At 41.1% G+C, this 13,087-nt stretch overlaps 1 protein-coding gene across 5 annotated transcripts in view; it reads left to right on the top strand.

The window, feature by feature from the left end:
* RYR2 (ryanodine receptor 2) overlaps positions 1-12,653 on the top strand; it is an 894,209-nt gene extending 881,556 nt beyond the window's left edge. For all 5 annotated transcript variants that reach the window (XM_073241246.1, XM_073241245.1, XM_073241243.1 and 2 more), the window contains 5 exons: positions 5,551-5,707; positions 7,258-7,322; positions 9,378-9,478; positions 10,416-10,467; positions 11,213-12,653. In XM_073241246.1, the coding sequence (XP_073097347.1) occupies positions 5,551-5,707; positions 7,258-7,322; positions 9,378-9,478; positions 10,416-10,467; positions 11,213-11,308 (471 nt within the window). In that variant the 3' untranslated portion in view covers positions 11,309-12,653. The remainder of the gene's footprint in view (positions 1-5,550; positions 5,708-7,257; positions 7,323-9,377; positions 9,479-10,415; positions 10,468-11,212) is intronic.
* The last annotated feature ends 434 nt before the right edge of the window (positions 12,654-13,087 follow it).

Raw genomic sequence — 13,087 nt, 5'->3', positions numbered from 1 at the left:
CCAGTGAAAGACTGATTGGTCCCTGATAGTAACCTCCCCCAGAGTCACTAACATGCAACACTTTACCACCCCCTCCTTGCTTCCCCACATTCCAGGCCCAGGAGCGGAGATTCTTTGGAGATCCTTCATCCTCTGTCTTGCCAATGAGTTTCAGCCCTGGGCAAGTTCACTGTGGAGTCAGTGAGACCGGAAAATGACAGTGAAACATTCTTGGGGTGAAAGGCTTACACCCAACTTTATTTCCACGGTGGCAGGTCAATCACTAGAATCCCATCTACTCAGAGCAAGTCTGCACACAGCTAGCCGGTCTCTGCCTCTGGGCCTCTTTGACCCCGCAGCCATCTTAGTCTTTGTCCTCAGCACTGCTACCAATCCAGCCTCTGATCTCCTGCAGCCATGCAGCAGCTGTGCCATTGTGTCGCCCAGAGCAGTGGGCAGAGCTCTTTATATAGAGTCAATAACAATGTATTGCCCACACGTGTGTAGTGAGCTAACCGACCAGAGCCAGGTGAGATTCCTGGCCATAGGAATCTTCACTTTATCCACACCCTCTTCTGTGAGCTGCCTTTATTTTATTGTCCACCTTGCCTCTATCCCATGAGCCTGAAGACTTGTGTAGTGGCAGGGAGAGGAGTGGAGGGCTGGAGGAGGCAATGAGGCATGAAGGAGGGTCAATAAGCACCAACATCAGGCTGTTTGCCTACAGAGACTCTGGAAGATTCATTTCTATTCCAGGAGAAACACCCCCAGTGGTTCTAAATCTCAAAACCCAGCAACTTCCAGTCAGATATGTTACTGAGATCATTCATTTCCAGAGGGTATGATGCTCAGTGCATTGTCAAGATTGGTGGAAAGTAGGGTTGACTTCAGATGGTGATATTCAGTGGTCTGTCTTAGGTAGTGGGAACAGTATGCAACCTTAGATCCCCATCTCCTACCACAGTAAGACTTCCGTGATGTCTCCTCATATCGTGAGTCATATTTGACCCTATTCAAGTTACCCTAAGTATCCTTAGATGACTACATTTTGAATTTTACTGAGTTTCCATTGCTTTTGTTAATTTTGTCAATGTGCTTATTATGAGACAAGTCTATGCATTATTTAAATGAGAGGTGTGTTAGAAAGACATCTACCTTTACCTGGTTGATGTTACATGGCATGTGTATAGAGAAGGTAAAATTTTCCTCACTTTAAGATGAGGAAATAAGGCCTCTTAATGTTTTCAACAATAGTGTCTTACTTGAGGGTTTCCACCCCAGTCAGGTTCACTGTGGATTCAGTGAGACCGAGAAATGACAACAGAGCATTCTTGGGGTAAAAGGGTTTATACCTGGCTTTATTCTCCCAGGTATATCAAGTAAATTTATTTATTTATTTATTTCTGCACCTCCCTGTGCAGTAGGTCAAGCACTAGAATCATGTCTGCATCCAGCAGTTTTCAGGTCTTTAATCCACTTCTATCTATGCCTCTGCCCAGAGCACTGGGCAGAGCTCTTTATATAGTGACTCAGTCAATAGCAGCTTATTGTCTGTGGGTGTGGAAGCAGTAGCCCAGCAGTAGGCCAATTACATCATCAAGTAGTTTAGGGTCAGGTGAGGATCCTGGCCGTAGGAACTTCCATTTTGCTGTGTATGGCCTTAGCACTAGATTTTGTTCAGTTTGCAGGATTTCTGTCCTTACATGTGAACTACCTGTGACCAGCTTTGTTGGACATGTTTATATTTCTACCCACAATAATTAAGTTACTATCTTGCCTTTGGCTGGAGTGCAGGTGGGCTTCATAAGTATGCATCCTAGATGTTTCTCTCTTGCAAGTGGAAACTCAGATCTAAGACATAAAATGACATCTCAGCTCCTACCAATCAGGTGAACCAGACAAGCATCTGGGTAGCTTTGTATGTGCCTGTACCTAACTGGTTGTCCTTAAAACTATTGTATCAGAGGCCACATTACTTAGATTAACCTCATCATTTTAGGTAAAACCCTTTTAAATTTGCCTCTTACTAAGATTTGTGCAGCTTTTGAAAAGACCAACAATATTTAAAATATAACTGGTCACTTACAGTAGTGCTTATGAAAATTCAAGGCTCAGTAAAACCAAACAGCTAGCAAGACAGAGGTGTGGAGTGGGAAGTGGTCTGATTTAATTTCTTTCAGTTACTTCTCAAAAGAGAATCCTTCCTTTATGTTAGCTATTATCATTTATTTTTCACAGGGGAAAGTCCAGTAGTCTTTTCTTGTGATAGGTTTTCTTCACTCAGGTCATATTTATCAGCATTATCTTGAGTTTCCATGGCCTTTATCGTTGCTGGTTGTTTCCCAGGGTCTGAAGTAGGTTTTCACAGGGACACCATTCAGTCTCAGTGTTTCTTAACTTACAGCAGGTGGCACTGTAGCTGCAGTTTTGTAGATTTGATGGTTTATATTTATTTTCCTCTCTGCCTTCCTTCTCTCTCTTTTTATCTTGCTTGCTCTCTCTCCTTCTCCATCCTTCTCTCCCTCCCATCCTGGTTTAGAATCCTGGTGTTCTGAGCCTGAGACTCTAATTAAACCAGCAATATCCTGATAGAATTCAAACTTCCTCTCCAAGAATGCAGAAGAAAGTGAAAAGTGATCTAGAGTTCTGAAGTCCAGGACAAAAAGATGATTGTAGTGAGACAGCCAAGGCACATATAAACACATTAGTCTCAAAAGGAGTAGTTTTCAACCTCAGAAGCCCAGAGGAATGAGCAGAGCAACTCTTTATAAATCCACAAGTCTGCAATGCCAACCCCAGGTCCCCTGAGTCAGAACTGCAGAGAAGGTGTCAAGACCTGTGTACTTCAGAGAATTACAGGTGGTTGAGATAAAAAATATACTCCTAGGAAGGAACTTGTTTAGGAAATTGATTTAAATCACGTACTTGATTCTGCCTTCCTGACAAATAATCTCCATTTGCTAGTTTGTTCTCTTTCTGCCTCTATTTGTCCCCTTGTTTTGTCAAGATATAGATTTTATAAGGATCTGTATCAATCCACCAGAAAATAGTCCTCCTCATTGTTTCCTTAAGGTCATATAAACAATGATTTTACCATTGAGTGAGACAGTTTAGGGGATGGATGAGGGGGGAAAGCCATACAATATTAAATCTTGAGAATTAACAGCTTTCTATGCCCAATTTTTGTACCACCAGGCACCTTCTTGCCTCATTACTCAGAATCTCTGAACAAAGTATATCTTTTGTCTCCGAGAATTAGTTATTTCTATCCTCCAGCTCTTATCAGCAGGCTTAAGCTATTCTATGAAAAGGAAGGTGAACGAGAAGGTTTCCATTTTCAGGGGCAGAATGATAATCTGATAACAGAAAGCCTGGCAACCCCATGTCAATGAGTTTTCATCCCACTGCCTCACATTCCACCACAGCAGCCATCTTCCTGCTATTTCTGGGGATAACCAGGTAGTGAAGGATGAGATTGGGAAAGTCAGTATCAAAATTCCACAAGTGAACTGGACCTTTTATTCTTTTTAAATTTGGTATCTTTCTAAGCCTAAATAATCAAATTCACAAGACTCTGGCCACATGTCTGTTGCTGAAATACGATAGAATCCCTTCCTCAGAATTCTTAGAGCTGTCACAGGCTTAAGGTGGGTGAGTCGTGAGATAGGGATTTTTCCAGGTGAAGCCAGGTGACTGATGGCAGATCTGAAAACACATTTACTTTGATAATTTAGCCTCATTCCTTGGTCTTTTCTTCAACTTTACATGTCTAGGTATGAAAAGCGAAGCATTCTCTTGAGGACAGACTCACATTAACTAGGCTTCTAAGAGTCAGATGTATGCATCAGAATACTAATATCCTATTCACTAAGAGTTTATGCAACAATTGGACACATTCTCTTCCTCATAGGAAAACTCTTATGTGAGAAGCCAAATTTTAACCTGAAGGTCTTGGTCATCAGGAATTAGCAAGAGGAGTTAGCTTGATGACCTTAGTCCATGTACATGTCAAACAGGCAGGGTTTGAAGAGCTATGATATTCCAAGACATGGAATGGAAACTGTAGTGATACACCATTGGCCTTTTGGATATTGGAGAGTCAAAGGGCCAGAATTTGACATGGACAAGTACCAGCACAGAGCCAGGTAGATGTCCAAATGTATCCCCAGCCCAAACGGGGGGGCTTCAAAGCCAAGTATGGTGAAACCAGGAGAGGATAGCCTATCTCATTTCACTAAGAGCAGATAGCTTCAGTAATAACTCTATCCATTTCTAGTTGCCACAGTTAAGCAATATGAATACAGATTTGGAGAAAAATTTATAACCCCAATCTTTTTCTTAATAAAAATAAGAAATGCACAAGGTAAAAGTAATTCCAACAGTATACATGAATATACAATGAAAATCAAATTTCCTCTTCCTAGAGATCCACTGTTAACAGTTCAAAATCTGTTTTAGACAAACCATTCTAAAAATTTTAACATGGTGTCCCAAGGAATTTTTTAAGTGACTATCTCAAAATTTTACTTCCAGAGATTGATTCAGTAAGTCTAGGCATCTGTAATGTTTAAGCCTTCAGGAGATCTGAATGCATAGTTAGGTTTGGGCTGTCTCTAGAGGACTTTCCTAGCCTCTCTGCAAAAGAGAGCCCTTTCCCGAGCTCCAGAACAGTTCTTGGATGGGCAGTGGAGACTTTTCCTGAATACAGATGCTCTAAGCCAGTGGCTGTCAACTCCTTGTGATCCACCACCCAAGGGTCACTTGGCAATGTATCCAGACATTTTTGATTGTCTAGGAGTGGGGTCCTATTGGCATTGACTGGGTAGAAGCCAGGGATCCTTCTGAAATTACATACAATGCACAGGACAGACCTCACAACAAGGAATTATCCAGCCAAAATGTCAATGGTGTTGAGGCTGAGAAATTGCTCCAAAAGCACTCTACTGAACCCCCTCCTTTTTCTGCAATGGACACTTATTGTTGGTTACTTTCAGTGTTTAAACAGTGAGCTGCTATTTCCTCCCTACCTCTCTGTCTGTCTTCTTTCTTCTACCTATTAAAGTAGTAAAAAGTTTCAGCATCATGTTTCATATATGATAGATGAGGGGAGGTTAAGTGTTACCAAGTCTGTTTTTTTTTCTAGGTTAATTTCTAAGATTCCATCTTATACATTGGGCTTCTACTTCCCCTTTCCTACATCTGTTATGCTAAAAAAAACTGAACAGTGTGATTAAAAATAGTTTTGTGGACATTAATGTGATCTTAATAGGATTACCTTAGGCCAGATGCTAGTGAGGATTTTTCATTTTTTGTAAATCATGACAGAAGGTGCTAAGCAGAGTGTGCAGTATAGAGTTTTATTTAAAAGACAGAATGTAAGAGCCAAGTGTTTGCATCACAGATATAAATATTGAAGCAGAAAGAGGCAAGGTCAAAAGCAACAATTCTCATTTCCAGAGTGAGGGTCATGAGCTAGAGAGAGAGAGAGAGAGAGAGACTTGTCTTTACTGAGTGTAAAAATGGGCAGTGTTCCTCCAGAAGTGACAGGAGACCCCCATCTCTCTTTCGCAGTGTTACATGTTCCATATGTATGTCGGGGTACGTGCTGGAGGGGGTATCGGTGACGAAATCGAAGACCCAGCAGGCGACGAATATGAGATCTATCGAATCATCTTTGACATCACCTTCTTCTTCTTTGTAATTGTCATTCTACTGGCCATAATACAAGGTGAGCTCCATCCTCATGGAAGCACGAGAAGATCTAGAATTTGAGCCATAGATTGCTGAGCTAATACTGAAGGTAGGGTAAGAATGTCAGGTGGAAAAGCCAAATAGAACTTTTCCTTTCAGTATTTCTTCCTCTGAGGTCTGTAGAGGGAAAACCAAGAGGCAAGGGACTCTGGTAAAGGGGAGATGGATGCAGGTTTCTTTGACCTCCTTTCTAGTAACATAATGGAAGCAGCATTTGCCTGTGTTTGATTCCCAGCCCTGCCATTTATTAGCTTTCCAATTTGGGGAGCCATTTAACCTCTTTGGGTCTATTAAGTGGAAATTATATAAATCTCTAAGCTATGATGTTGTTGAAAAGTTGTTTCTTTTTTAACATTGTACGTTAAGCACCCAGCACAGTACCTAATGCAAAATCAGTGCCTCATAAATAATGATAAAGCTATCATTGTGGAGTATCAATGAAGTGCCTGGCATATATAATAAGTCATTTTACCCTCCAGAGCCCTGTGGTAATGGCATTGTTACTCATATTTGAGGAAACTGAGTGAGTTGGCTAAAGTGCACACCTCGGAGGTGCCAGGGCTGGAACCCCACCCCAAGGCCTCACTCATAGCCGTTGTACCATACTGACCGATGAGTTTTTCCTTTCATTTCAAGACACCTTGGAGTGTGGTGCTTTTCTCCCTCAGAAAAATCACTCATGTTATCCTTTTTTCTGCTTACACCTTTACTCTGGCTTGAATAAATGTCTGTAAATGTGGTAATATCCTCTAAGTCCTATAACTATAAAATGGTACTTTTTGTCTTTTCTGTAAAGTACCTGAACAGGTTTAAAGGATTCACAATCCATTCCAAATGTCTTTATGAGTGTAACAATAATGTTTTATATGAGGGCAGAGTCCTTAAACACTTGGAAGATACATGCAGCCAGCAAGCCGCAGGAGAAATGGGGGCTGACACAGCAGCATGAGTCCGTTTCTGACTGCTGCGGTTAACAGTGTGATGGAAAGTTGATTGATGGAGAACTTGTGAAAAAAGTGATTTGAGGCAAATTCCTCTCAGTTAACGCGATGATATTTGGGTTCCAAATTAGTGCTTCAAACATCTTACTTGTGGAGTTTTCAGCACTTTACAGCTGTAAACCTCGACTGTTCTTTCTCAGCATAGAGTAGGTAGCAACATACCATCTATAAATGCTAAGTTAGCTAAAGGTTTTTCCCACTCTGTCGCCTCCTTTTTTTCAAGCACATTTCAGGGAGTGTATGCCCATAACTGCCCCCGGAGAGAGAGCTGCTGCCTGCAGAGTCCTGGGTGCACTCTGCTGTGTTCTGAGCACCTCCCAGCTGGCCTCCCTCTCTGGCCCTATCAATGGAATCCTGAGCCACTTATGCTTCCACAAAAATTGGCCTATCTGCTCTGTTCTGAGCACCTCCCAGCATGGCTGCACACCTTCCCTCTCCTCGGGAGGATTAGCCAAGGGGTTCTGAATTTAATTATTGATCATTCTCTGGTTGCCAAAGATTAAATTATGTCTTTATTCCACACTAGGTTTAATAATCGATGCTTTTGGTGAGTTGAGAGACCAGCAGGAACAGGTCAAGGAAGACATGGAAGTAAGTGTTTCTCTTTTGGACTCAGCATTTTTGGTGTTGTACGAGCTCAGTTTCTTCACTGCCTTTGCAAAGAATAATGAATATGGGAGAAAGGGGGAAAAGGACATAAGCAATGTGGGACTTCCTTGGCCTATTTTCAATTCAGGCAATACAGGTAACTGAGAAGATTACCGGGCTGGGACTGGGATGGTTTTGGGGACCTGCAAATGGGGAATGGTAAAATGGTAAGTGGTAATATGACTGCTGCTCAAGGAGCAGGAAGACCATCCATTCAAACAGATGGATTTGTGGTCAGTAAGTAAACAGGCAATTGCAGAGCAGTGGCCTGAGCCCATTAGAGAAGGAACCCTTAGCTGTGGGAGTCTCCTGGACTGGTGTCTAACTTCCCCTTGGATGACTAAGGAGGCTTATAAAGAGGGGTGCCCAAGTGAGGGCCTGGAGATCGCAGAGAATGGGGTAACAGAGAGAGAGAAAGTGAGCGCAGGACATCACAGGCAACCTCCTGACTCCCACCATGCACATTCTAGAGGTCCTGCTCTGGAAGAAGGTTGCCACCCAAGGTGATAGATACCCAGACTCTGGTTTTAGGGAATTTGATAGGCCAATTTTTGTGGAAGCATAAGTGGCTCAGGATTCCATTGATAGGGCCAGAGAGGGAGGCCAGCTGATTGAGAGCCTAATAACTCATTTTAGAAATTTACCGTGTAACTTGCAGGCTGTTGGAAAAAGAAACAGGTTTGAAGCAGGGCATAGAAATAATTGGACTTACACTAAAAAAAATAAATAACTCTGGCTTAACACATGGGGAGTGAACTAGAAACTGGCTAGAGAAGAGGTGGGGAAGCGGCTGTCAGCATTTTCTAGGCAGGAGATTATGAGGCTTTTGCTAAGGAAGCACTACTGAGGAAGCAGGAACCAGGTGGACAAAGCAGGACTGGGGAGCTGGCATAACAAGAAGCTGTGGTTGGCCAAAGGCAGAGGATGAAGGGTTTGGAACAAGCAGGGATGGTGCCCTGGTTTCCAGCATGAGCCACCAGAAGGGTGGTGGCTCAGTTACACAGAGTAACTGAGATAGGCACTGTGGAAGAAGAGCAGGTTCATGGGAAAGCTGTACAAGTAGCCAGTAGGGTGCACAGACATTGTAAGACATGGTTACTAATGTGGCCCATCAGCTGTCAGCAGTCACTATTCAGTAAGTCAGAGAAAACTTCATAAATTATATTAATCATCTCGATTCTAGGCCCTGGAATCTAAGTTATCATAAACATGCCTTCAATGGTATTAAACAGTTTCTAACTTTCAGGGAAGATGGGCATCTGGAGCCACAGGATAATAATGATTGAATTCATTTGAGTTGATACATATGAAATTCTGATAATAAATGGAAGGCCTATATCTCATTAGAATGTGTGTGCCATGCATACAGATGAGGCCTAAGCAGGCGCTACTATGAGCTGCATGAAGAGAGAGACGGTTGGGATGAGAGGCAAGCACAAAGAGCCGGCACCCCATCCCTAGAGTGGAAAACTGTCCCAGTACATGTCCATTGGTTAGTTCTGCACCTGGCACAGTGCCTGGCACATGGCAGACATACTCTGCATCCTTGATTGAACACCTGCCAGCTTTGTAGTTGGCATGGTCCTCCCCAGATGGAAGTAATCTATGCCTTTGCCCCTTGGTCTTTGGATTTTGTTCGGGTATTACCAAGTTTGCAGGTTCAGGTGAGGACACGCTCAATCCAACCCAGATAATGCCCATAAGTGTCATGGCGTCCACACTTAGGCTGGTAGAAATAAGGAAAAGACATTGCTTTTCAGTTGTCTTCATCCTGAACTCTTGGGACCTGTTACTGCTGTGTCACCAATGTCATTTAAACCTACAGCAAGCAGAGTCATGGTGGCCAAGCACTGATACGGGTGTGCTTGGCACAGCCTTCTGTGATGATCTTTGCCATAAAGTGAGCAAACCAAATTCCTGTCCCCAAGTGGTGACTTGTGTTTTCCTGTGTTGTGCTTTCTGAACTCTGACCTTTTAATGTTTTCCTTTGTCTTCCAGACCAAATGCTTCATCTGTGGGATTGGCAATGATTACTTCGACACAGTGCCGCATGGCTTTGAAACCCACACTTTACAAGAACACAATCTGGCCAATTACCTGTGAGTGTGCCCCTGTCAGCCTCTCCTGAGACCCTGCAGTCCCCAGTCTTGGCGAGCTGGGGAAGCAGGAGAGAGATGGCTTCTTTTTCTTTAGTCAGTTGAGCCTAGCTTTCATAGACCTCTTTGAGACGAAGGCCCACAGTTAGTGGGCCCCTTCTCCACAGAGGTAGGTTCATTTAAGAAATGAAGTTGCAGTCTCTCGTGTGAATGGTACCTTCCAGAAGGCAGAATGGAAAGGTGGAAAAGGATGAGCAGAAGGCATGCTGAGCCTCTCAGGCAGTCTTGGTCACGTGTCCCACACTGAATAGGAATACCCCAGCTGCTTCCTAGAGAATTTCCATTTTTCTTTTCTGAGAACCTATAGATCTCTTTAGATGTTCTAGAAACACAGTGAAAAGTTGCATTTTTTTTTAATACATTGAAGTCTGGCAATTGGGACTAGCTAAAACTGCAATTTGGTAAAATAGTATTCTCAATTTCTAATATGAGTTTAATATCAAACAGAAGAGATAAAGAGTAGCATTGTACCAAAAAAAATATATATATATATATGGGTTTTGGAATTCACAGCTGCATGATTGTTAAGCAAGTCATTTAACCTTTTTTTAATCCTTAGTTTTCCAAAAGGGGATTGGGATTCCTGCCCCATGAGATAATAAATATGGATACAGTTGCAGCCGGGATGTGGCATTGAGCCTGGCATATAGCGGTTCCCAAGATAGATAACTGGATCTGTGCCACAGTTCAGCTCCTATGAAAAAATATTTTAAAAGAAGGTTAAGTTGTTGGTCCCCCCAGCATTTTTGCCTTGCAGGTGTGACCTATTTCTCTGCTCTGCCGACAGTGTGAAGAATCAGCCCATAGCAGAATCAGAAATATCTGTTTGTGCTGATATTGCCATACAATCCATTTCTGATTAGTCTCTCTGTATCTGTAGGTTTTTTCTGATGTATCTCATAAACAAAGATGAAACAGAACACACAGGACAGGTATGTATATGCAATCTGCTGAAAAGAATGAGAATCCCTACAGGCCTACAGGTTGGAACAAAATGTGTGCGTTAAACATTAAGAGGTGGAATTACTTTCAGTTTTTAGTAAAGGTATCTTAGTGTAAAATTCTTGTTATCCTGGAAGAGTGTGCAAAATTGGCCTTTGTAGAAAAAGTAAATTTATGATTTCTCATAAGAAAGAAGTCTTTATTAGCTGAAAAATGCTGACTTTGGGTTTTGATAATTATAATGTCCTTGATTGCTTAACCAGAGAGCAGATGATTTCAAGTGACCTTCAACTCACAGTACTACAGTCGGTTAAAAATAATTGCACATTAAAAGTCCAAGGTTCTCCTTAAGCCATTTGAAATTCTCCCTCCACAGATATTCAATATCATCTCCAATTGTTAACAGTTTGAATTTGAAGGATACAATTAATATTAAGACTATTTTTAAAGAACCCTCAAAATCATATACCACAGATAGGTTTGTCATTATTGCATTATGGGCAGGATGAAGATTAGTTATGTGTTTATTAGTAGAAGTAAATAAGGTCTGGTATAGTTAGGAACCATCTAAGTGAACTTGTGTTTCTCCAATTACATAATTATGTCTAAGTACACAGTCATATATAAGTGATCTATATAACAACAAATTTGAATTTCTTTCTATTCTACAATTCATGGTAATGCACAGTTTCCAAAGAAGGACATGATGATAATACATTTCCTTTACTTTTACAGGAATCTTACGTCTGGAAGATGTATCAAGAAAGGTGCTGGGAGTTTTTCCCAGCAGGGGATTGTTTCCGGAAACAGTATGAAGACCAGCTAAACTAAACTCAGACCCAGATCGCCTCTGAAAACCAAAACATGCGAAACATGCAATCTCTCTTCCTGTTTCTGTCTCTCTCTCTTTTCTCTATGTCTTTCTGGCCCTCTCTGTTCTCTCTCTGCTCTCTTGGAAATATCCTGCTGATTTTGTGAATTGCCAGCATTATATGCTTTCTGAGAGCATTCAGGCTCTGTTTCTGAAGACCTGACTGTGCTTTTCCCCTGACCTTTATTCTTTGAAAATAAAGACTGAAGAAGAATCTAAATTCATATATAGACAAAATAGGAACTCTGGAAAGAAAACCATCTGGGACACTCTCAGTCATAATACAGACAGACAGATTTCCTGCTAAGACTCCTGGAAGTCTCCTTGAGCCACGGGACATTCACAGAGAAGCGTGGCAGCCACACTCATCCGGCGTCTTTATTTCATCATCCTGGAAGGAACTCTAATGGTCACAGAGCACTGTAGCACTTCACACATTGCTGTGGACACCAGTTACGAAGGGAAATAGTGCCTTACTATGTGTGGGTTGAGCTATGCAGAAGATGTGTGCATGAAGAATATCTTAATTTTCTTTATGTCAACTTTTTTTTTTCCTTAGATTGATTTTGTGACATTTTTTTCCCTCATTCTTTTCTTTGGATGGGGGAGGGTAAGAAAAGCAGTTTGTGTGCACCTTTTTCAAAAGACGGTGACATGTCTCAGGACAAGAGAAGGCTCTTCGCATTATGCTAAATTCACATTTACCCTCCCCATGTGTTCTTGTTTGGGTAATGCTCTGATGCAACATTGCAACTCTATGAAATCTTTGTATGAAAAAAAAAGACTGCAAAAAATACACTCTCAAAAGAAATAATTCATTGCATGTTTATTATGCAAGTTTAAATGAACCAAGGAAACCTTCAAAAGCAAGTTGACGTGAGAGAACTTTCATGATAATTATATTCATAGTAATAAAGTGCTGTGGGCTTAACTGTACATTTGGAGCCAGTGTCATCCACCAACAGTGTGATACATTATGAACTTGACAGTAGTTTGGGTTTTTTTCTCTTTCTTTCGGCCACCTGTGATCAATTATTGATTAAGGATTTCTTGTCTGGCCATTTTTTTTAATATCAAAGCTGAAGCAATATCCATTCAGGGATTTCATGGTTGCATCAGAAAACACAGATGATTATATCAATCACTCCATTTTGAGTCCTCTTAAATGTAATGCTAACCTTTACAAATAAAAAGACATTCAGAATGGAAGCAATGTCATTTTGCAAATATTGGAGCTCTTTTATTACAAGTCTGCTTGTTAATTTTAGAATTGTAAAACTGCTCTGATTAAACTATTTAACTAACTTTCTCACCCTCTTCTTGATCCATTTCACTTATAACCAGGATGAATTACAAAATTTTGAGCTTTTAACTTTTTTTTTTTTTTTTGAGAGGGCATCTCTCATATTTATTGATCAAATGGTTGTTAACAACAATAAAATTCAGTATAGGGGGGTCAACGCTCAATGTACAATCATTAATCCATCTCAAGCCTAATTCTCGTCAGACTCCAATCTTCTGAAGCATAACGAACAAGTTCTTACATGGTGAACGAATTCTTACATAGTGAATAAATTCTTACATGGTGAGCAGTACAAAGGCATTCATCACAGAAACTTTCAGTTTTGATCATGCATTATGACCTATAAACAATCAGGTCAAATATGAATATTCGTTTGATTTTTGTACTTGATTTATATGTTGATCCCACATTTCTCCTATTATTATTATTTTTATTT

The sequence above is a fragment of the Manis javanica genome, chromosome 7, assembly GCF_040802235.1.
Source record: "Manis javanica isolate MJ-LG chromosome 7, MJ_LKY, whole genome shotgun sequence".
In the NCBI taxonomy this organism is placed as follows: Eukaryota; Metazoa; Chordata; class Mammalia; order Pholidota; family Manidae; genus Manis; species Manis javanica.
This window is presented reverse-complemented; position numbering and strand designations above follow the sequence as displayed.